Source organism: Crocodylus siamensis, chromosome 4 (assembly GCF_052110815.1).
Source record: "Crocodylus siamensis isolate JL-2025a chromosome 4, ASM5211081v1, whole genome shotgun sequence".
Taxonomy (NCBI): Eukaryota; Metazoa; Chordata; order Crocodylia; family Crocodylidae; genus Crocodylus; species Crocodylus siamensis.
Window position 1 is genome coordinate 200,803,040 of NC_143398.1, and position 23,683 is coordinate 200,826,722.

At 40.3% G+C, this 23,683-nt stretch overlaps 1 protein-coding gene across 1 annotated transcript in view; it reads right to left on the minus strand.

Annotated features, from left to right (window-relative positions):
* Positions 1–23,683, minus strand: part of AGPS (alkylglycerone phosphate synthase) — a 128,400-nt gene that overhangs the window by 57,469 nt on the left and 47,248 nt on the right. The window contains exons 8-12 of the mRNA XM_090045377.1: positions 19,901–19,981; positions 15,728–15,853; positions 10,492–10,600; positions 7,992–8,119; positions 2,032–2,083 (exon numbers count right to left, since the gene is read on the minus strand). Coding sequence (XP_089901503.1) covers positions 2,032–2,083; positions 7,992–8,119; positions 10,492–10,600; positions 15,728–15,853; positions 19,901–19,981 — 496 coding nt within the window. The remainder of the gene's footprint in view (positions 1–2,031; positions 2,084–7,991; positions 8,120–10,491; positions 10,601–15,727; positions 15,854–19,900; positions 19,982–23,683) is intronic.

Consider the following 23,683-nt stretch of genomic DNA (forward strand, 5'->3'; position numbering starts at 1 on the left):
AGACGGATGTGCTGGCTGAAGCACATTGTGCCCCAGCCAGCCAGGGCGTTCCCCAGTCTCTGCAAGCTACAGAACCCCTGAACTGAGGCAGGCTGCACCCAAACCAGTGACAAAGCTCCCGAACTGAGGCGCACAGGCTCGGAGTGGCTGGATGAGATGCAGCATGCCTTGAGACAGGGGAGCAAGCAGTGTGCCTCAGTGAAGGGGCTCTGCAGCATACAGCAGGAAGCCCTGAACTAGATGATCCCTTGTCTCTGCATTTGTCTCGGTGCAAACTGGTTTCTTTTCCATAGTAGTTTTTTTTATTACCAGGAAATCCCAGTAGCACATTTTGCCCCTCTGCTGCAAATACACAGCATCACACACATTTAACTCAGTGCACTGCATAAGGTTTGTGGTGCCAAAAAGAGGTTTGTGGTGCTACAAGTCACACCTACATCTGGACATGCTCAATGAGATTTGTTACATGCTCATCCCCTGTGCTCCACATTTTGTCATAGTAGAATGGAATCCAAGTCATTCACTGAAGTGATTGGTGCATGACATTAAATGGGGCAACAGAAGTCAAACACAATGCAGATCCCAAAAATATGGACAGCTTGATCATTCAGTGGCTATGGCACTGAAGCATATGAGAAAACAGGCCACTTCCCTTCTTTAACTTTTTGGCCCACTACCTCAAAATACCATAAACATGCACTCCCTCAAAATACCATAAATTCCTCACATGCATGTAGTGATTTCATAAAAACCAGCTCTTTGAAACTGGAATGTGCATTATTGGTGAGAAATACTGATCGGTGAGCAAGGATGGAATCTGCCACTTTGCAGGTGAAACAAAGTGAGATCTGCAGTGACTGAAAGGGAGAAGAACAATGAGTGGGCTTGGGTCCTTAAGCTGCTGCTACTCAGGTTACTTGCTACAAGGAAAGATTGGGGTTTTTTTTGAAAGCCAAAATGAAGAAAAAACAAAGTGTATATTATATTCTGGGGGTGTGTTGTATGGGACCATTTTTCTCACATATCTGTTTTGGCTTGTCCTCCTAGCATGTCTTTAATCCATCTGGAGGGCTCTACATTCAGGCTGTCTTCTCCCTCACCCCCCCATGCCCTCTCCCCACCTCCAATCCTAATGTTTCAGGGCTTTAAATTCAGTTTAATTCAGGGCCTGAGTTCTCAACTCGTACTGGGAAAGAGAGGGACCAAACTCCACTGATGTTGCAAAACCTCTTCAGATACCAGAGTATGCACAGGGTGAGAGGGAAAGGGTTCAATCCCCCATAATGCCAAGGCTCCCAATAAGGGAGGGCACTGAGGGTGGCTCAATCACCCAGCTTCTGACTCGAATGGAGAGCCAGAAGGACTGAGACACACCCAGAGGGGCATGGTCCCTGCCAACCATAAATGTTAAATTCATACATACTTGTGGAGGTAAAAGGCAGTAGCCATGTTGAATACTGTGTTCAATATTGCTTTCCCAAAAGGGGGAGGACGTGCCATGTACAAACCAGGGTAAACACCAAGATCATTTGCAGTCCAAGCTCTCGTATCAGGGTCCACACCTTAATTTATCAATCTTTTGGCACGGAATTAGAAGACTATCAAATCTGAAAAAGGGAAGGGCTGGGGATCTCTCTCTTGGGAACACATAGCTCACAAATGGTCCCAAATTCAGTCCACTAATCGGATTCTACACTCTGTGTAGCATATCAGATTTCAAGGATATTTGGTCCCTGTGCAGATCTGGGAACACATGCCCCTCTGTGCCTCCCAGGGTGCGTGCAGAGGCAGGTCCCGCCCCCCAAAGGAAGGACTTATTATCCAACTGACAACTTTTTGAGGCAGTCCAACAGCAAAAGGACAAAGTATAAATTTTCCATCTCTATTATGTTTAGAAACAGGAACTCTACTTTGTAAGTGGCAGAGATTGAACTCCAAATAGAATACAGACTTGGACTTCAAAACTAAGATATTATACTTAGAATGACACCATGAAACACTCAATTTGGGATAGGGTATTTGTGAACTTACCAAACTGAAATTGTTCATTGTCCATAAGGCGAATTGATGCAGGAGCACATCTCTTAAAAAGAAAAAGATTGTAAATACAAATTATGCTGAAAAGAGTTAAGCTATGACACTCATCCTTTTATATCAAAAGCCAAGGCAGAAATCAGCTTTAACGTTATAGCTTATGAGCACAGTATTAAATCCTCAGTTATCCTTATATAGAAAAGTTCCAGTGTGTTTACGGCAAAAAGACTAAATTAAAGAATATTCAGTCTTAAAATCTAAAAAAAAAAAAATCTCTATTTTACAATGATATATCAATGTCTTAGCTTTAATAGTGTTTAAAAGTACCTCAAAAAAAACAGAATTATTTTAAACTTATGCCTGTGGTGCTATACACAAAACCCTCTGCAGTGCTTCAGCTCTGTAAAAGGTAGAGATGCGAATATATGCATGCCTATAAATTGACCTTTACCAGCCTAAAGCTTTGCTTGGCCTCCAAGGGTTTCTGAAGACATCTTTTTCACAAGTTTACAGGGACAAAGAATCATATTGAACAGTTTATGCCTTATTCCTCTCCTGGTCAACATTATGAATCTATATAATGAGCAAATGAAGCAGCTAGCCTTCCCAGTAGTTATTATTACAGACACTGGGGATTCATTTTATCTATAAGTGTTTTAGACATCAATTGATCACAGTTTATCTGGAGCAGTACTGGAAACAACTAAGCAAGCAATCAATCCATTCCAAGCCAGCTGCTGAAGTTCAAGTCCCAAGAATTTTGGCAATTTAAAAGCTAACCATGAATGTCGCTCAGCAGATTAATAAAATAAATTGACAGCAATACAACACTCCTGAGTCCTCCAAGAGACTCAAGCAACTGGGCTTTATGTTGTGCATGTGCCCATGGAGTTAAAGCTACTTGAGTTAAGAGTTTCTGACAATTTCATGCAAAGCTGATAGCCCAGCTACCAACTGACAAAGAAAAAACAAACTACTGGCAAACACCTGCTACAAACCATCATATAAGAGCAAGGAAGAGCATAACCTGATCCTTATCCAAATGTGGTGGTTTGGGTTTTCGGGGGGGGGGGGAAGGCGTTTGGGTTTTTTTGTTTTTACACATTACATCTAACAGGGGGACTTCATATCTGGGAAGGAAGAAGGAGAGGGGACAGGAAAGAAGACTGGAGAACAAAGAATGGTATGTTGGGATTTTTCAAGATGGTACTAGCAAAGTATCTATAAGTTTGAGAAATTTCAAGGAAAACTAGCATAAGATTATATTAATTAGGTTTAGATATTAAACCTCCATCTGATGAGAAAAAATAACTGGTCAACTAAACTATATTATTGGTGCTCTATATGCAAATATTCAAAATGCATATGCAAACAAATAGTCCTAAAAGGTAAAAATAGATGCTGGGTGCTTTAAAATGGTAACACTTGAACATGAGCAAAAATGGAATGAGTAGAACTTTTTAAACAAAAAGGCCTGAGGGAAAATTAGGATTTGTTTAGGAATGGATTGTAGGTGTCCCCTCTCCTCCCCTCCCCCAAACACAGTATAATAGCATCTTTGTTAAAATTAACCTAAATAAGAGGGGCACTGGAGGCAACAATAAAAAACAAAAACAAAATGTGTGGGAAGTAGAGAAGCTAATGGCAATAAATATAGGTCAGTTAGAAATGATAAACTTTAACCAGCAAATTTAAGCAGGGATTCTCTAAATACTGCTTTTACACACATACAAACAGCATAATAAAAGACAGATGGTAAAATCACTATAATGCTGAAGAGCAGACATATTTAATAAATATTTTATCTTTGCTGTATTCCAAATAGATATGTATCTATCTTTAAAATGCTTATTTTATCAGTAAGAAACTATTCAAAAACCACTGTTAACATTTAACTACTATCTACCTAAAGCTGGGTAATTTACACCCAATAGTATTAGAAGGATTGGCTAAAGGATGAAGCCATTAGGGTGATCTTTAAACAAAAAAGATTTCCACTGCCGGAGAAATCCCAAAACACTGGGAAACAGCTTATGCTGTACCCTTTCTAAATACTGGCAACCAAGATGAAACAACTAAGCTATAAAATCAGTTAGCCTAACATTCACAAGGAAAACTGTGAAAAGGTTCACAAAGGACAAAAGATATCAGTAAAAATGTATTGGATGGTAATAGTTAAAGCCAATCAACACAGTTTTATGGGAAAAGGCTTTATTAGATACAGAATCATGTTCTGGATTATCACAAGTGTGATATGGTAGAAAGAAGCTATGTACAGTTACTGGATCTTGAGACAGCTTTGCGTACGAGCCCAGAATCCTTAAACTAGAAATGTTTGGTCTGGGGCTGTACCTGCGCCCTGTGCCCACCTGAGGCACAACCAGGCCTAAATGCCTGTTACTGGGTGTGTCTACATGAGAGCTTAACTTCACACTAGCATAGTTTACTGCTATGTAAGCATATGTGTCTACACGTGCATGTACTTACTTCACAGTAAATCTCCCTAATCCCAAGTAAATTTGCTACCTGCAAATAAAAGTAGCAAATTTATATGAGATTAATAACAGTGCCTTAGCACTCATGTAGACACCTGCCTGGGAGCAAAACCTGGTCCTGGTCAGCCATCCATCAGGGGGCAGGAGATTGCTCCTTGCCCCGGGGAGCTGCCTGCTGCTGGGGTAGGCTCTACCACAGGAGACTGGGTGGGGACTATATCCCCCTGCCCCAGCAGCAGGGAGCTCCAAGCCCCTGGCTTTGCAACCGCAATCAGGGACCAGGAGGCTGGGAGATAAAGGTCTCCCAGCCCAAGCCCCAGGGTCACAGAGCTCAGGCTGGGAGACAAAAGCACCAGCACCAGCCCCATAGTCCTGAAGCTCAGGCTGGGAGCTCCCTGCTGGTGGTGGCAGGGAAACCTGTTTGCCACTCAGCTCCATGAGCACAGAACTGGGGGAGAACAGTCTCTGGAGCTTGTTCCCCACTCAGCTCCACACTCACAGAGCTGGGCAGGGAAAAGCCCCTGCTCAAAAGGCCATTCAAATAACATGAATAGACTGGTCATATGCTGTGATAGCATCCAGGTAAACCCTTATAGGAATAATTCAAAGCACCCAAGTAACAGCTGCTTTTGACTCTACAAAACAATAAAGTAGACTTAGAAGAGGGAGGTGGAAAGTATTAGTTTAGAATACCAGAATAGGTATAACCAAGCTACAGCTATCATCTGAGCTTTTTCTTGATGAAGTCTGCTTAGCACGCAGGATATTGGTGGAATGGTAATAGATTGTTTCTTTCCTACCAAACTTACACAAGAGAACAGACCTGCTGTAGTTTCTGGACTTATTTCTCCCTCTGGACATTTTGGAAACACGAAGTAGCAAGAATACATAACAAAAGAGCTCTCCATTTTAGCAACACTATCTAGGGAGGAGACTAATTGCACTTGTGAACAATGGACCTCCTTCTTCTCAGGTTATTTGTCAACTGTTTTAGGAATTTAGCAGAATATGGAATACTATCAAATTCAGCTAATGTTAGATGCCCCATCCCCACAAATGTATGGTTTCCTAGAATAATGGAAATGACCTCATTCCCCTTTGTCGATCTGTATAATGCTCACCAGAATTTGAGTGGTGGTGTTTTGACTAAAGTGTAAGAATACTTTGCAGGCTGAACAAGTCTCCCTGAACTCCATTATATGTGCCTGCATAAGTGATTCAACTTGAAATCTTGAACCAAAGAGTCTAAATGAGCACTGCAGCTTGCCTTTAATGAATCTGTTATCATGACAGAGGAAACATAACTCTGTCAGATATTCAGAGGATCAGCCAAATTCCTTGTGAGGAATTTATTAGAAACCTGTCCAGGCTGTACCTCTTGGCGAAAAAACTGCCCTCGACTAACCTAGAAAGGGCTGGAGGCAGTTGTGACTACAGCTGCAAAAGTATAGGTCAACATATAATGATCCAACAACTGAGACATAATTTTGATTCAGAGATCTAGAAAAGACTGTTGCCCAGTAACTCAAAACTGCCTATTTTATTGCCAAGTTTGATTTAATTTGCACTGTCTGCCAACAGATGGAGATGACAACCCAAAATCCAGATTCAGTTTAAGAATTTGGAAGGCATGGGGATATCGGTATGAGTGGTTGGTTACCCAAGTAATGTGTGTAAATAAATTTGATTTTCAGGCCCCATATATACTTCACACTTAAGGTATGCTTAACCAGTTAGTCGCACTAAGTTATGACCCAGCTACACATTTAAATCCACTAGTGGCATGATAAGACAAGCAATAAGTCAAAGTCATTCCACAAAGCATGTAATAACTTTGTGGCTTGTTCTTATTATGTTCTTATTAAATTGAATATGTAGCCAGGTGCTTCAACTGGTAGATGTTCTAGAACAGTGTTTCTCAACCCAAGGGTTGCAACCTAAAAGTGGGTTGCAAGAATATATGAAAGGGTCATGAACAAACTTTAAAAATGGATTCTTCTTTAAAGGAGAAAAAATGTGCAAAACTGTGGTTTTTCCCTTGCAGGCTGGCAGAGTTCCAGCAAAGGGATGCTTAGGGACCCCATGCCCCATCTGCCTCACACCCTGGGGGGCTGGGGCCTGAGGCCAAGGGGCAGTGGGTCAGGAGTGAGAGGCACTGTGTTGAGACTGATCATCGATGTTTACAAATGGGTCCTCACACCAAAAAGAAGGTTGAGAACCACTGTTCTAGAGAAAGTATGCTCACTTATCTGAGCTGGTACTTCCCAGAAGAAATAAGGGGGGTTTTGCTGTTTGTTTTTTTGTTTTAAACTTCCTGTCCATTTTGTGAACCTGATCTGCCATGGTTTGTGAACCTGATCTGCCATGTAGTTTAGCTCTGCAGCTGGCTGTTTGTCCTGGACTGTTAAAAGGTTCTAAATAGGGCTAAAGAAACAAGGATTGACCAACTATAGGAATGTCTTTGTTTCACGAAGTTTTCTTGTTACTAAAGAATCTAGGAATTTGAGACAGGGGAAGACGCAAAAGCAAGCAAGCAATTTGTGGATTTTAGTCTTATACCAGCAGCAGCAGCAGCAGCAGCAGCAGCAGCAGCAAAGCAATTTCAAATATAAAACACACAAACAAAAAGATCACTTTTATGGATTGGAACTAGAATCATTCAAAACAGTTTACGTAATTAGACTAAGTATTTTTTTTCCTGGAGTGCACCAAGAATAGTCTTTAAAAGTTAAGTTCCAATTGTTTCTTTAAAAAATATTTTGCCATGTAGATAGCAAAAATATATATATTTTTTTTACCATGCACAGAAGCTGTTCTCCATTTCTTTTGTTCCTTACCTCCCCCCCACCAACTACGTTATCAGCAAGAAGAATGAGGATATGTAAAAGAACTGACCTGAGAGAACAACCGCTAGGAAAATTAAGCGTTGGCATAATCTGGGTACTTGGGAAAAATAGTGCGACATGAAGCTTTTTTTTTTGCCTTTTGTATTCTTCATTCAAAAGTTCATGCCCAAAGACTAAAATGCAAGCCCTAGAAGGGCCCAACTCACCATAAAAGGCCATTGTTTCAAGGGATATTGCACATCCTTTGTAGACATAAGCAGAGGCCATGTTTTTCCTTACATACTTTTTCTTGCGTGTTATATTGGGGTTTATAAATCCAACTGTCTTGTTTCAGAATTAAATTTTCCTGGTTTTCCAAATTACTTTATTCTAGATAAGGCTACCCAAAAAACAAATTCCACCTCCATTAGCATTCCACCCTTGTGCATGCACGTGTAACTCATTAAAATGAAATGGAACTCTGACCTTTTCTCGAGTATAACATCCTGTTCTTAACTTATCAACCAAAAAAGCAAATGAGAGCATTAGTGTGCCACCTTGTGTTACAATGAGGAAAATGCATATTAGTTTCAAGAAAGAGAGTAACATAATATGATTTGAAAAAGCTTCTCCTTACTTGCTTTGCTACTTCTCTTAGACATGCCACCCCTCGTTCAAAGTTCGGAAATACCACAGAGCCATATTTTTGGTACTCTGGGACTGGTCGAATTTTTACTGTAACTTCTGTAACTACTCCAAAGATTCCTTTGAAAAGAAAAAGGTGTGCATCAATTCATTTGTTACAAACTTTCTCCTGTCTTCTGGCTTGTTAATAGATTAGAGTTTCACATATTTCATTTTCCCCTAAAGATTCTCACTTGTTAGATTCATTAAACTGATGTTTGATGTTTCTGAAACTGCATGGCTCAGATTTATTTCAAAGAATGGCATGTGAATTCAAAATCATTTCTAAAATTAACAGTTTTAAAATTAAAGGCAATACTATGCAAAGGTATAACCCAAGTTTACTGACGTTAATCTAGTAAGAACACACTGTGACACAGAGTAGTGTAACTAGATCTGTTCAGAATGAAAAACAGTACCCAGATGTTCAAGGTGCTGAACTTTAAAACGATGCGTGCCCCTCAGTGATACAAGTAAGATTCCATTTTTCAACCTTATCCTAATTTTCCACTTCCTTTCCGTCTCTCTCACTTTGATCTTATTTCAAATTGGACTAGGAAGAATTTTAAACAGATATACATTAAAATGCAAAATGTTTGGTAACCAACTAGTTTGTTAAAAACTTTTCAACACCAAATATATCCGTTTATTTGCCCAGTACCTACCAAAACCAGACTACAATTGGTGGGTGTCTTTATTCCATACTGACTTAAAGAAATTGATAGTATTTATATAATCACTGCAGAGAGGAAAATCTATAAATGGCAAAAAATGAAAAATTTAAGCTAGCTCTTTCAGCCAAATCGTACAGGAAGGCTAACAGATTAAACTGAACTGTTCAGAGAACTTACCTACTTTACAAACATGAGAAGATGCATTAATACTGATGAGGAGTTATAGATGAACTGTCAACTTCCTTAAAAAAACAAACAACCAGTCCGCAAAATACACATGCAAGAGTCCTGCACTTACAAAACTTCTCATTCATGCACAGAATTTAAAGACAAACAGTTTTGCAGGTTTACACTTCTGGAGACACCAAGCTACAGTAATCTGAACTGTCAAAAAGAACACTGAAAGACCACTGTATTGAATAACAAAAACTTCTTTGTAGGGAATTAAGATGCTCTTGCATTAAAATTCTGTGTACAGTATTTTCCTTTTCTTCATACATATCATGGGATTTACAACAGATGTCCCCAAAAGCTTAGAAACTTTAAAAAAAAACAACCAATGTACAAAACTACTGATTTGCTACAGATTAGACTAATATGGACTCCTTCCCAGGGGGAAATTTAAACGTGAAGAAAGAGAAAAGATAAGGAGTCACTGTGTTAAAAGACTTTTTTGTTGTTTTTGAGAAGAAGGATATCAAAAGATTTGGAACAGAAAAGAAAAATAAAATGATCAAGTAATGCATCATCATCTGCCCATTCAGAAACTTCCAGTTTTTAAATATACTCCTTTTCACTCAATGTACAGGAATACATAAGCATCTTCTCTACCTAGATAAGTCTATAATGCTCCTAACCAAAACCAACTAGAATAATGTAAGTGTTTATAAATTGGAGGTACAAAACCAAAAGCCTCTTGTACTCATATCCCTTTATTAAAAGAATAGGCATTTTCAATACCACTTTTGTAAACGTACTGATTAAATTTAGTGGGGTGTTTGCCTCCTAAGACATGCCAAAGTTAAACCGTGGAATTCTGATTATCTAAGTAATTATGTGTAAGAATTAGGTCAGCTATATTCAGTCAACACTATCCCCCATGCAGTATGATTCTGGAGATGCAGAGACTTTATTCCTACATGAACATTCTGTAAGAAATTATATTACAACAAAAAACCTCCAAAAATAAAAGCTGTATTGTAATTAACTAAAATTTTAATATTATAAAAGAGGGAGGGGGGGCACAGCAGACCCCACCACCACTGGGCCCTGAAAACAACCGGGAGGTGAGTGGATTACGCATGGCCAGGCGTGCAGTGGCAGCAACACAGGGCTAGAGGCAGAGTGGCAGCCGCGCAGGGTGGTGGATGACAGTGCTCTGTCTCTGTTTGCCTGCCTTCCCCTCCCCCCGGTCATTCTTGACAGGTAATTGGTTATTGTTTACATGGTGATGATTGGAAAACCGATTAGTTTCCTAAAAGCTAGAAATTAAGAATAAAAATTTGGTGTTAGAAACATGGAAACAATCACTATGAGCATTTTTTAAGAAACACCTTCTACTTTTTGAGCCTCTGGAGAATGCCGCAACAACGTGGCCCTGATCTCTGGTTAGGCAGGGCTGCAAAGTGGTACCACAACACATAAACAAAAATTCATGCCAAAATAATGCTACCAAGGAACTGGAAACTGTAATAGCTTCATTAGATAAATTCCTAAAGATTTCAAACTATTAAAGAAGCTACATGAAGATGCAGTTATGAGATAATGCTTTGTTTATACCTTCAGATCCCATAATGAAGTGATGTACGTCAGGTCCTGTTGACATGCGAGGTCCTTCACAGCTTTTCTCTATTACTCCTCTTGGGGTTACCATTTTCAAATGAACCACCTTTTTAAAACCAAATACACAATAACTATCCATTTATTATAGTATTAATATATGTAATCAATATTAAGGATTACAATATTCATATCCACATATTTACTTGCACCTTAAATAATTAAGGTGCATAGAATCTGAAGCCATATATAGGTCACCTCACAAAACTGTTGAGGATTAACCCATCAGCAGCTACTAATTCTAACACAGGTAATTGGTTAGCCATTAAACTATGAATTTGGTTTGACCTAGTAAGAAGAATTATCCTGTGTCTTTATTAACTATTATTTATCTGATGACATGCATAGTTTTCTGTTTCTTATAACTTCAAGCCAATGTCTTTGTTTGTACACCAGGGTTCCACTGGTTAGCTCCTTGATATAATTTCAAAGGAAATTTTAGAAATCCATTCTCTCATTATTTAAAATATTTCTGCAAATAATTCCCCACTGGTTAATTCAAAAGCAAGTAAAAACTGACCTACAGGATAAGCCTCTCTATAAATATTATCCAGTGAAAATGTTTTTTTTTCTTGAGCCAACATGCATATTTATGTATTAGAGTCAACAAACTAATCATTAAAGCTAAGTACAGACAGTCAAAAAAGCCTGAGGCTGAATAGATTCAGTCTCTGCAGGTTAGTTTAAGTTGCACGGATTGAACTAATAAGGCAAATGAACACACATTCACTTTTAATTCAAGAAATGCAGCCACATGCCTGCATTGGCTAAAGCAAGAAGCTAGGGGGAGGGGAGGAAGGGGAGGCATTAGAGCACACCTGGCAGCCACTGCCAAAGAGAAGGGAAGAGAAAAAGCCCTGCTCTGCCTGTGGGGAGGGGAAAGAAGTGGCACTAAACTCACAACAGCTTAAACAAAAATAGTTCTCTCTCTGAAGAACTATAAACTGAAGAGCTATAAACATAGCATGAGTTGTGTGTTTGCTTCCTCTTCCTGCTGCCCCCAAGGTCTCTGGGATTTGCAGTCCACAATCACAATGGCAGGACTCTGCAGGGCTCCTCATCACTTCTTCCTGCTTCCACATGCCTCTGGGATTTGTAGGCCATAGTCGTAGCCAGCACTACATTTTAGCAGGGCAGGACAGGGCAGCTCTGTACTTGGGGGAAGGCGAGTTTAACCCTCCTCCCTGGCCACAGACCCCAACAGGGGTTTGCCTGAGCCCCAGCCAGTGAGCCAGCCCTGCTCTCTGTAGCAGAGAACACAGCACTTCTCAGCCCAGAGCTCAAAAGCATGCTGGGATCCTGGGGGACTCTGATTTAACTTAAACCAGGAAGAGGACTGAGACAAAAGTTTCATAAACTAGTTTGATCCAAATCAGCTAAGTCTGATACTACATTCAACCATGTTTATCTTAACCCAGTTTCAGCCATTTTGAAACTGGTTTATGTGCACTGAACTTCTGCTCTGCTACAGGTTTAAGCCAGTTCCGATCACTTAAACCAGTTTATGTGTAACTTCTGCCCCAAGCCTAAATGGATTTTGTCTTAGGCAGCTTATGTAACAGAACTTAAGTAATAGAATAAAGCAAGCTGTTCTAGAAAAGCAAAAGAACTTACAGTGCAAAAGTTTAACAATAAGCTCTAAATGAAATTTCTTTCAAGGTTATAACAACAATATTGTGTTTAATGTGTTATTCTGGGTAATAAAAGGATTAAACCACATTTGCCAATTGATTTATATGGGATGAATCAAGAATTATCAATACTACACCAACTACTATTCTCATTTTTAAACCTTTTGTAGGTAATAGCATTTAAATAACGTACATAAACATAAAATACAGCTAAATTTAGTGAATGTTTTAAATTATGGTTGAGAGTTGTTTTGCTCCTAAAGAAAGATGCATTCAGCTAAAATTTAGCCTGTAAACACAGGATTATAGAAAATTAGGGTTGGAAGGGACCTCAGGTCATCTAATCCAACCCCCTGCTCAAAGCACTCCCCAACAATATAATCCTAGCCAAGGCTTTGTCTAGGTGGGTCTTAAACTCCAAGGATGGAGATTCCACCACCTCTCTGGGTAACCTATTCCAGTGCTTTACTACCCCACTATTGAGAAAGTTTTTCCTTATATTCAACTTAAACTTCACTTGTGGCAACCTGAGACCACTGCTCCTTGTTCTCTCATCTGCCACCCCTGAGAACAGTTTAGCTCTGCCCTCTTTGGAACCACCCCTCAGGTAGTTGAAGGCTGCTATTAAATCCCCCTTCAATCTTCTCTTCCAAAACTAAATAAGCCCAGTTCCCTCTCCCTCACCCTCTCCTCAGAAGTGCTCCAGCCCCCTAACTATTTTTGCTGCTGCTCCACTGGACTCTCTCTCCAATCTGTCCACATCCCTTCTGTAGTGGGGAGTCCAAAACTGGACACGTTTGTGGCTTCACCAGTGCCAAACAGAGGAAAGTGATTATTTCCCTCAATCTGCTGGCAACACTCTGACTAATGCAACTCAGTATGCCTTTAGCCTTCTTCACTGCAAGGGCACACTGTTGGCTCATATTCACCTTATTGTCCACTGTAACCCCCAGGTCCTTTTCTGCAGAGCTGCTGCTCAGCCAATCCGTCCCCAGCCTGTACCAGTGCATGGGACTGTTCTCTTAAGTGCAGGATTTTCATAGATTTCATAGACATTAGGGCTGGAAGGGACCTCGGGAGATCATCGAGTCCAGCCCTTGTCCTTTTGCACTTGTCCTTATTGAACATGAGATTTCTTTTGGTTCAGGCCTCCCAATTTTTTTAGGTCTCTCTGACAGTGGCAAGTAGTTAATCATGATCTAGCCCTACCCTCCAGCGTACCTACTATTCCCCCCCAGCTTGGGGTCATCTGCAAACGTACTGGGGGTGCACTCCATCCCATCTCCTAGATTGTTGATGAAGATATTGAACAAAACCAGCCCCAGGACTGACCTCCAGGGACACTCCACTTGATACCAGCTTCTAGTTAGACTTGGAGCCATTAATGACTACCCTTCAAGTCCAACAATCCAGCCAGATTTTTGTCTACCTTATAGTCCATTTATCGAACCTGTACTTCTTTAGCTTGCTTGCAAGAATGCTGTGGGAGACTATCAAAAGGCTTGTTAAAGTCAAGGTATATCACATCATTGCTCTTCCTAAATCCACAGAGCCAGTCATCTTGTCACTGAAGGCAATCAGGTTGGTTAGGCATGACTTTAGTGAATCTATGCTGACTGTTCCTAATCACCTTCTCCTTCAGGTGCTTAGAAAGATGGATTTCTTGAAGACCTGCTCCATGATTTTTTCAGGAACTGAGGTAAGGCTGACCAGTCTGTAGTTCCCTGGATCGTCCTTCTTCCCAGTTAATCACGTATTAAATTGTGACCTGGCCATATTTTCGAACAATTAATAGTGAGATAAAATGAGGAATAAGCCACAAAGTTACCCCACAAAGAAAAAGTAACAACTTTGTGGCTGGTTCCAATCATTGCAGTAATTGAACATGTGCCCAGGTGCACTCCTGTTGCTGGAAGCCCACCAGCTGATCAGGGTTTTTAGCCATGGGAGCACAGCTTGCATCCCAAAACATGGGCGTATGCAACAGTGGGATTCTCAGTTGTGGTGATGCAGCTGAGGAGGCTCCTAGCTATAGGAACTTGCTTCTTGCTAGTGCAGGGGGAGCTTGAGATCACAATTCCAGGTTCCCCTGCACCAACAAGATGGTGTGATGTGTTTGGACCACACATCAGATCCCTAGTACCTTTACCTGAATGTCTGGAGGGGCACTTAGAGGACATCCAGTACTTAAAATGGGAGGTCATGTCACTCAGAATGTATGGCTGAATCTGTGTTTATGTTTTTCAGTTCCTCATTGTTTCAACACTTGCTAGCCAATCTTTCATCATCTTTTCATATTGTTGTAAGGTTGGAGTGTTGGTCCAAGAAATAATTTTAGATCAACTTCTGCGGCCAAAAGCTCATCTAACATTTCTCCCAAGTCTATGGTTGCTTAAACAAAAGATAACACAAAAAAAATCCTTATCATCAATTCTTCAATCACCCAACTTTCTCCAGACAGAACACAAATATTACTTTTGAGAATTTCTTAGGAAGATTATTTTTCGAGTGCAAAAGGAAGGAGGTAGTTTTGTGCCATCTGTTAAAGTGACAAGAACTACTGTGATTCTCATCTAATCATCCCCCACAGTTCACCAGGACCAACTTGACAGTCCTTTGTGTTCACAGTAATACTAGTCAGCATGTCCAAATAGACGATTGTTTCATTTTAAACTTTCCCCAATAATGTATTTGTGACCTTTATGGCTAATTACAGATCACTGATAAACTATCAACTTTTCATGTTAGTTGTGCACATGTTGAGAAAAGTTGATGGCTCCTCTCAAAACAAGACCAGTTGTCTTCATGACCTATAGACATCTATTCAGACTCCCCTTTCTATTCTTTCCTTGACATGTTTTAAATTCATGTACAAGTTCCAATACCTGCAACTGCATCACTTCCCTTGTGACTAGGAATCCTTTATTTTTTTCCTGAATGATTCAGTTTTGTGAATATCTTCTACCTTTTTGGCTCTTGAAATGCCCTGTATTTACACAGTTAATCTGGTTTTCATTTTTCATTAGTCATAAACTTCTTTCTACCTAAAACACTTTTCTCAATTGCATGGAAACTGTTGTTCTGTCTAATTTATGACAATCAACTTGATATTGGCATCATAATTTATCTGCTTGTCTAGGTTCACTTGCGACTTCATTGACCCTTTCACTTCTGCTTACATATAGCTTTATCTTCTACTTGCCACACAGATCAGGTTACTTATGTAGTTGAAAAAAAAGTGGTCTGCACACCTACAGTCCAGGACAAGGAGGTGTAATATGGAGGCTCACTTTTGCTGCTGTCATTGATCACTGCTTTGGGTGGCTATCTGATATTGGCTGTTGGACAAGTTCCAAACATTCAGTTTGTCCTGGTCACAGAAGACTATGATGGGATTGCTGCAATTGGGGGAGCACTACCACCACTTGTCTGTCACATATGAATAATTTACAGGAGCAAAAATTTAGTTGATTGGAGACTTAACTGGCTAAGGAAGCTATTTAACAAACCACCTTCCTACACATGAACACCAACTAGCAACATACCAGATCTTCAATGTTTCCATAAATGTTCTTTTTCATGCCTGATGCTCGTGTAGCCACCCATCCTCCCAAGGAACTGAATTCCATGGAATCAGGTTCATGACCTGTACAGTAGCCTCTTTCAGCAAGCTAAAATACAGAAAACAACATATTCCATAGATAAGAGTCTGCTAATTACCAATTTACATTAAAAACAAATTACTGAAGACAAGCAAAGAAAGTCTCTTGACCAGTGTACTCTCGGCCTCTTGGAGGCTCAGATCGAAAACATTTACTATTCATGTACAAATTTATCACTTGTGCCTTAACATCTATCCTCAATTTGACACAACATAGTTCTGTTTCTACTACACCACTACTAAGCAGTGTGTTAAACTATGATCCCTCTCCCATATTTAAAAACCCAAGACCCCTGTTCTTTGTAAAATATGCCATTCAAATACATATGGAAAAAAGATTATAACTAACTAACTGCCAACTTCACCTAAATGTTGCCAATAAATAAAGCATTTAATCTCTTGTTCATTCTATTCTAATGTGATATGCAGCATGTCTGCACAAAATATGAGCAAATTGCCTGTACTTAATTCTTGCAAGGAGTGATATGTTTTAATATTTAGCCATCTGGTTGGGTTTCCTGGATGCAATACCACTGACTATTTGTGATGCAGATCATGCATTCCTGTATATTAAATAGTCACTTGTTTCTCATTTTTCTATATTAGCCTGGCTTTGCCATCTGTACAGCACCTGAGGTTGACTGGATGCCCTTATAACTGCAACACTGAAAGCAATCCCACTGAAATAATTTTTAGAGACCCAGCAGTCTTGTGTTGAATGGCACAAATACCACCAACTGTATTTACTCCTCTGGAGATAATCTGTTCCAACTAATCTGATCAGTTTAGTAAGGGTTCACATTTTTCAATCATGCTACTTAGATATGGAATATTAGCTATTTAAAGGTATCTTTTACATCCAAAAAGTTAGAATACCACGGTCAAAGTTAAACACTCAGAACTTGACAAGCACAAGAAATTAAGATTGACTGTAAATTTAAATCCCTTCTGTATAGACTTTGATAATCTACTTAACATGATCATATACTAACTTGTTTCCAGGACCTTTGCCTCATTGCATGTCTTGGAGAAGGACCACTAAATGAACAACAATTCAATATGCAAGTGTTTCAGAGACTAATAGTAATTTCAAAATAAAGCAATAATTTTCTCTATACAGTCACCTTGCTCTGCAACATGTATTACTGCAAGTCATAACTTTCTTGGTACCATCCTCAAAAGCAGCTTTTTAGTTGCTGCAACAGCCACTGCTGCACCGCAAATTGTACCTCTGCACCACTAGCAAGTCTGTATCCACAAAGAGACTCTTTCAACTGTCCAAGCAGGTGACAATCACATGGTGCAGAGCAGGACTACAGGATACACGTAGCAAGATTTCAAAGCCCAGTCAATGCAAATTCTAAACAATCACACTGCAAGAGTGCCTGTTGCAGCAACCAAAAAGCTTCTTTGAGGACAGTACCAAGGAACTTGTGACTTGCAGGAATACCTGCACTGAAAAAATCAGGGTGACTAGGTGAAGAAGCTATATGGTCCAATAAATGATCACTGCACACAAAGTTTTATTTTGAAATTGCTGTTAATTTCTAAACACCCTCACATTTATTCTACCCTTAATGTAAAGTTTGTGGCTTTAAGCCTTGTTTAAGTAAAGCATGCTCTGGATACACAATAGGCTTCTTCATGGACTCCTCACTGCAGCATGCGTCCTTCGCCAATATGAAATGAATTCATCTCAGCACAAGCCAATCTTAATTTGGCTGGAATTTTCTGAGAATGTAGTATTTTATAGCATGTCATTTTTTCAACGCAGAGTTCTCAGGCTTTACAGTTGTAAAAACTCAATACTTATAATACAAATAAGACTCTGGGGTATTAAGGTGGACATAAAGAAAAATGAGTTAGTGGCCACCTGTGAAAAGTTTAAAAGTTACTCACCAGCATCACACAAAATGTGTGCCAGTCAGACTAAATGCTATTGCAGATATCTGGATTTTAATGCCTGAACTACAAAGCTCCCAACCCACAGGCCCCCTGCCTTGTCTCCTTTGCAGAAATTGGAAAATGCAGTGAACAGCAATGCTGTGAATAACAGCTTTATGAACTGCACCAACTTATTAATTTCTCAAGCATGAACTACACCCCCCATGCAAACAGCAGTCTTGCGGAGAAATAAGTCTATATCATGCACAGAGTTCATAAATTACCATTGTACTGGTTACCTTATTTCTGGCATGTCCAACTTCTAAAGAGATTGCCAACAAATTATTTTCATTTATAAAAATATAAACAAATTCTGATTCTCTGCACCCAGAAACTCCTAACTTAAGCCTTTAATGAGCTCAAATAGATGTCTTGTGCTAAAACTTCTGAAACAACATTAATTAATTTATATTCAGTACTGACCAGATTGTTAGTCAAACTATACATTAAAGACAAATTCAAAATGTCATTTCCTGCTCAAGAGGAGCCTAAGTCTAATATAGCATTTCAATTTGCAAGAGTATGAAACAAAACTGCAACAGGAAAAGGGTTATGCTTTACTCTAGTGGGAGGAAAATTCTGTGGCATTTAAAGGATGGAATAGTTGGCGAAGTATCAGAAGTTACTACCCTAGAAAAAAATGTCATTTAAATTAAGGGAATATGCTCTGTGCATTTTAATTCTAACCTTTAAAAAAATTGGAAAGGTTAAAATATTACATCAAATGATAAAGAGGGAATGTAAAGTAAGAGGCGTGAAAGGCCATCTCTCATTATAAACTGCTGTGTTGTTAAAGTTTTTGACAAATATATTTAGAAAAAGTTATAGCGCTCCCTCAACTCCTCTTCAATAAAGTCCTTTCAAACTTGTATACGTAGCTGTCCCTAGTGGTGTGTGGGGCCTGGGGCCAGGGGATGATGACAAGCAGGGAGGTGGCCAGCAGTTGAAGCACAAAGCTGGCGGCACATGGCAGCCACATCAGAGCTAGTGGCACATGGCAGCTGCGGCAGAACCTGTATGGCACTGTCTGCTGGACCCACAAAGCATGGGGCCTGGGGCAGTCACCCCAATTCACCCCTCTCCCCCCCAAAGATGGCCCTGCTTGCATAAGTTATCTTTTGGCCAGAGTCCTCTCAAAAGTTTGTTGAAGAATGCATTTATTTCTTATATGAATGGATTTTTATTCAACATTTGGTTTTCTCTGCTGCCAGGAGGATTCTGGAGGCAACTTGGAATGTCTATTGACATATTAAATAGAACAGTCAGAGGTATATCCTCCAACATCCCTAAACTAGAGATGGTATGACAGGGGATGGATTATAACACATATGCCCTGTAGATACTGGTTTTTCTTCTAAAGCAGTTGCTACTTGCCACTGTCAGAGATACAAAATTGGGTCAGACCATTCTTCTGACCCAATATGGCACTTCTAGTCTCAATCACTGCCATGTACTAGAATGAGGAGAAATGTTTCCAGCATGAGCACATGGTGGAAACAACTAATTTTAAAACCAAAGATTCCATTAAACTGACTTAAAGATCAAGAGTACATACAAGGAGCTCAAAGTAAACATTTTTACAAAACCATAGTCCATAAAAAGGTGCCATTACAAGACACCCATTTTAAATTTAAATCTGAACTTCAACCTACTATAGGAAAACCTTTATTTGCAAGTTACTTCAACCTTCATCTCTCAGGCACACTAACCTATCTTCATTGCTGAAATATGTGCACCACAGAATACTGATTTACATAAGTAGTTTCCTGTCTATATGTAATTGATATTATGTGTGATGCCTTGTTCACACATTAGCACATCTACAGTCTGGTAGGAAGCAGGTCTTGCATCATGAAATGTCACCCAATGTTACTTCACATGTTTCATTAGAGTTGGCAAGATTATACTAATTAAAGCTACAAACAAATACCCAGCATTAAAAAAACCCACATAGCTAGGGATACAGTTCCTTTCAGTCTGACAAGCAAGACAGACCAGTTTCCATGAAGCATCTTCAGGAGAGATCACTATTTAATGAAGTGGACAAGATACAGAGGATAAACTCAAAGCTCAAACAAGAACTACTGGTACTTTCTAAGAAAACTGAAAATACCTGTCTTTCCAAATCTTGTCCAACAATGCCAGCTTCCACACGAGCAGTTAAGTTTCTCTCATCTATCCAGAGAATATGATTCTGTTGTAAAGAAAAATTAGACGTTAACCACTTAATTGTAATGGTCTCTTACAAGCACCCTTGATTTCATAGATGATTAAGATAAAATTGCTAGTGTATTATTTGCTAATATATCACTAGTAAAATTTTGTGGTTTGTTCAGCTTCTATAGCCAACATTTAGATATTTTATCAATTTCTCTAGCTGTCAACACTATAAACTTCCGTGTTCATGACCGTAAAGATAAACCAGCAGTAAATTATTGCTAATAAGTTTGCTTGTGTAGTCTGTAAGCAGAAAAGCCAGAAATATTAAGGTTACATTTCTTCCTTCAGAATTGTGTATTATTTTCAAGATCAAATCTTTTTTGTACCAATTATCTCCAGTGGACCAGAATTGTACCATCTACCTATGAAAAGAATTCAGTTGCAACTCAGAAGAAGGCCATATCTACTTCCTAAATCTTGCCTCTGGTGTTTTAGATGATAATGTTAAGAATTATTCATTTAGCACAAAGCCTAATTCAGTTTAAATATAAATGCCGGAAACACTTTAAGTGCTTTATGTCACTACTACGTTTTTATTAGTTAAGTGGGCATGTACAATGAGTGGGAGGGAAGGGGAAGTCACGTTTTCACAGACTAGTTAGTTTACCAAATAAAAGACTGCTGGACAGTAACCATGAGCAATAATCAGGTATTGAATCAAGCCCAATGAGAAGAGCTGCTCCCCTCTCCCCACGACAAAGGGAAAAAAAGTGAACAGCAATTTCAAATTCAGAGAACACCTCCTTTCTAGGGATGATATCTGAGAAGCTTTTATGCCCCCACCAACCATCTGTCCCTAAAGATGGTATAACCATTGTTCAACCTGGGCACAGAAAAAGTAAAAAAGAAGTGACACTGTGAATGATTTATAGTCACCCATAGAAAAGGGAAGCATTTAACAAGTTTGTTTAGCAAAATGTAATCATCATCCAATTACATTGGGCTATATCAGTGATGCTCAACCTTTTTGGCCAGCAGGCCAACTGGGCAGTGTCTACATGGCCCTATTTGGCCATGCAGAGGAGAGTAGAGGAGAGGAGGGTGCATCCCAGCTCCAACCTGGCCCCACAGGGGGTCGGGAAGAAGGGGTTTTAACTTGGCTCTGCAGGAAAGAGGGGGGGAAGGGCTTGAGTCAGCCCTAACCTGGCCCCAAAGGGGGGGAGAGAGGGAGAAGAAAGGGGGCATGGCCCAGCCCCATTCAGCCTGAGGGGGAAGGGGATTGCCTGGCCTCACCCACCTGTGGGGATGGGGGGAGGGGGCATGACTTGGCCCCAACCAGCTGTACAGGGCTTGGAGTTTGGGAATTTGGTAGCAAGGGAGTATGGCCGTAATTATTATCACTACTCCCCTGACACCAAATTTCCCGATCTGTAGGGAGTCCCATGGGCTGGATACCGACGGTTCCAGGGGCCATATCTGGCCAACAGGCCAGAGGCTGAGCATCACCAAGCTATGTTATACTGGAATAGATTCACATGGACTTAATAGGTCATTAATAAAAAATTAAATTAAAAAGTAAGTAACAGTAGTATTAAGTGTTTGTTGATTTCTCTAAATAAAATTAGAGATCAGTTCTTCTGTAATTGAATAATATTGAGAAGGATAACAACATTTTTTCTTGACATGTGGATCTGGAATATCTACCAGAGAGTATTATACACCAAATCATTATTCCAAGACCCCCAAAAACTATACACCTAGTAATATGCAAAATATTGATCTGATGACCTTAAAAATCCTAGATGTCAGCTGGAGGTTAAATCTGTACTTGCAAGAAAGTACATATGTATAGAGAGGAGAGATTTAAATCTGGTTCTTCAACAGTAATGCCTAGGTGAGAGGTAATCATGAAGTAATCTCAGCACCAACCACCAAGCAATTTCAGAAAACCAGTGTCTTTTTGGCTAGCAGTATGGCAGATGGAGCCAAAGAGGACAAATCTCAGACTTACTTTTTCTTTTCTTTTTTTTTACCCCTCCTTCCCCTGCCATTTTGCAGTTAGACCCTGACAAATTACTGCTGTGGCAGGGCTTTGTGTTGTCCTTTTTAGAAATCAAGAAACTGAAGGCTTCCAGATGTCTCATTATGTGCCATCCCCACCTAGGGTTCCAGTCACATTGCCAGAGTCCTTGAATTTTTATTGGGAAGACAGGATATTGTGCGATGGGAGTTGCAGTTCCTAAGTAGGGACCAGAACAGCCACCTCCCTGCTGGGCCCCCCTCGGGCCCCGGGGAAGGCACACTTGGGCCACGGGTTAGTAAGGATTTAGTTAGGGAGCTTCTGGAGGGGTTGAACGTATTCAAGTCAGCCGGTCCAGATGATCTCCACCCTAGAGTTCTAAAGGAACTGGCCAAGGTCATTGCCAGTCCCCTGGCACAACTTTACGAGCACTCGTGGTGCTCTGGTGAAGTACCGGAGGACTGGAAGAGGGCCAATGTGGTCCCCATCTTCAAAAAAGGCAGGAAGGAGGACCCGGGAAACTATAGGCCAGTTAGTCTTACCTCGATCCTAGGCAAGCTGTTCAAGAAAATTATGCTGGCACACATCCAGGAGGGGCCAGCAGGGGACTGCATGCTTAGGGGCAACCAACATGGGTGCATCAGTGCCAGGTCCTGTCAGACCAACCTGGTGGCCCTTTACAATCAGATCACCAGATCATTAGATGCAGGGGTAGCAGTGGATATAGTCTTCCTGGACTTCCGGAAGGCTTTCGACACTGTCTCTCACCCCGTTCTTATTAAGAAACTGGGGGGCTGTGGTGTAGACACCCACACAGTCAAATGGGTCGCCAACTGGCTGGAGGGCCGCACCCAGAGGGTGGTAGTGGATGGGTCCTTCTCAACCTGGAAGAACGTGGGCAGTGGGGTTCCGCAGGGCTCAGTCCTCAGGCCCGCACTGTTCAACATCTTCATCAGCGATTTGGACGAGGGGGTAAAAAGCACAGAATGCTGCTTTGATTTAGCCTAGCTATTTGTAAGTATGGCTATACAGGAGTGGAAGGTGTGAAAATGTTGCCGGGATGTTTCAATTAAAACTACCAGTGATGCTGAATGGCCAATTTAGAAGAGGAGGAAGTGAGCAAATGCTGCTCTGCACTGTGAAAGAAATACAACAACAGACAACAGAAAAGGGTTGGGAACAATATGAACCACAGTTAACTGCTGCTGCAGGAACAGATCCTAAAAGAACAATGGACATTTGGTTTAAACAGCCCTGGTAATGAAACAAGCTTGAACCTTGACTTTAGAACCTAGCACCGAGTACAAAGGGGCACTGACAACTTGAAATCAAAACTAAAAATTTAAGTAAAACAGACTTAGCCAATCTGAGTTTCATAAATGTTCCTCTACCATTATCATGCAAAAATCCAGACAGTGAAGTTGCATTTGAGCACATTTTGGAGTACAGAGCAAGTAAGAAATGAACATTTTGGAAACTTTCAAGGCTTCCATAGCATCAAAAGCTTTCCAAAACTGAGAAGTCCACTTAAAGAGTCCTGGCCCACTTGGAAGGGAATATGCTGTTCCCAGGAACCAGATGCACAAAATGATAGGATCTACTTCCAAAGGCCAGAACTGTTCTTTTTTGTTTTTTGGTGCTTAACCATGGGTTTGTTTTCTTTTTTTTTTTGCTTGTGCTCCACCAGCCACAGCTTCCCAGGTGGCAGCATAACTG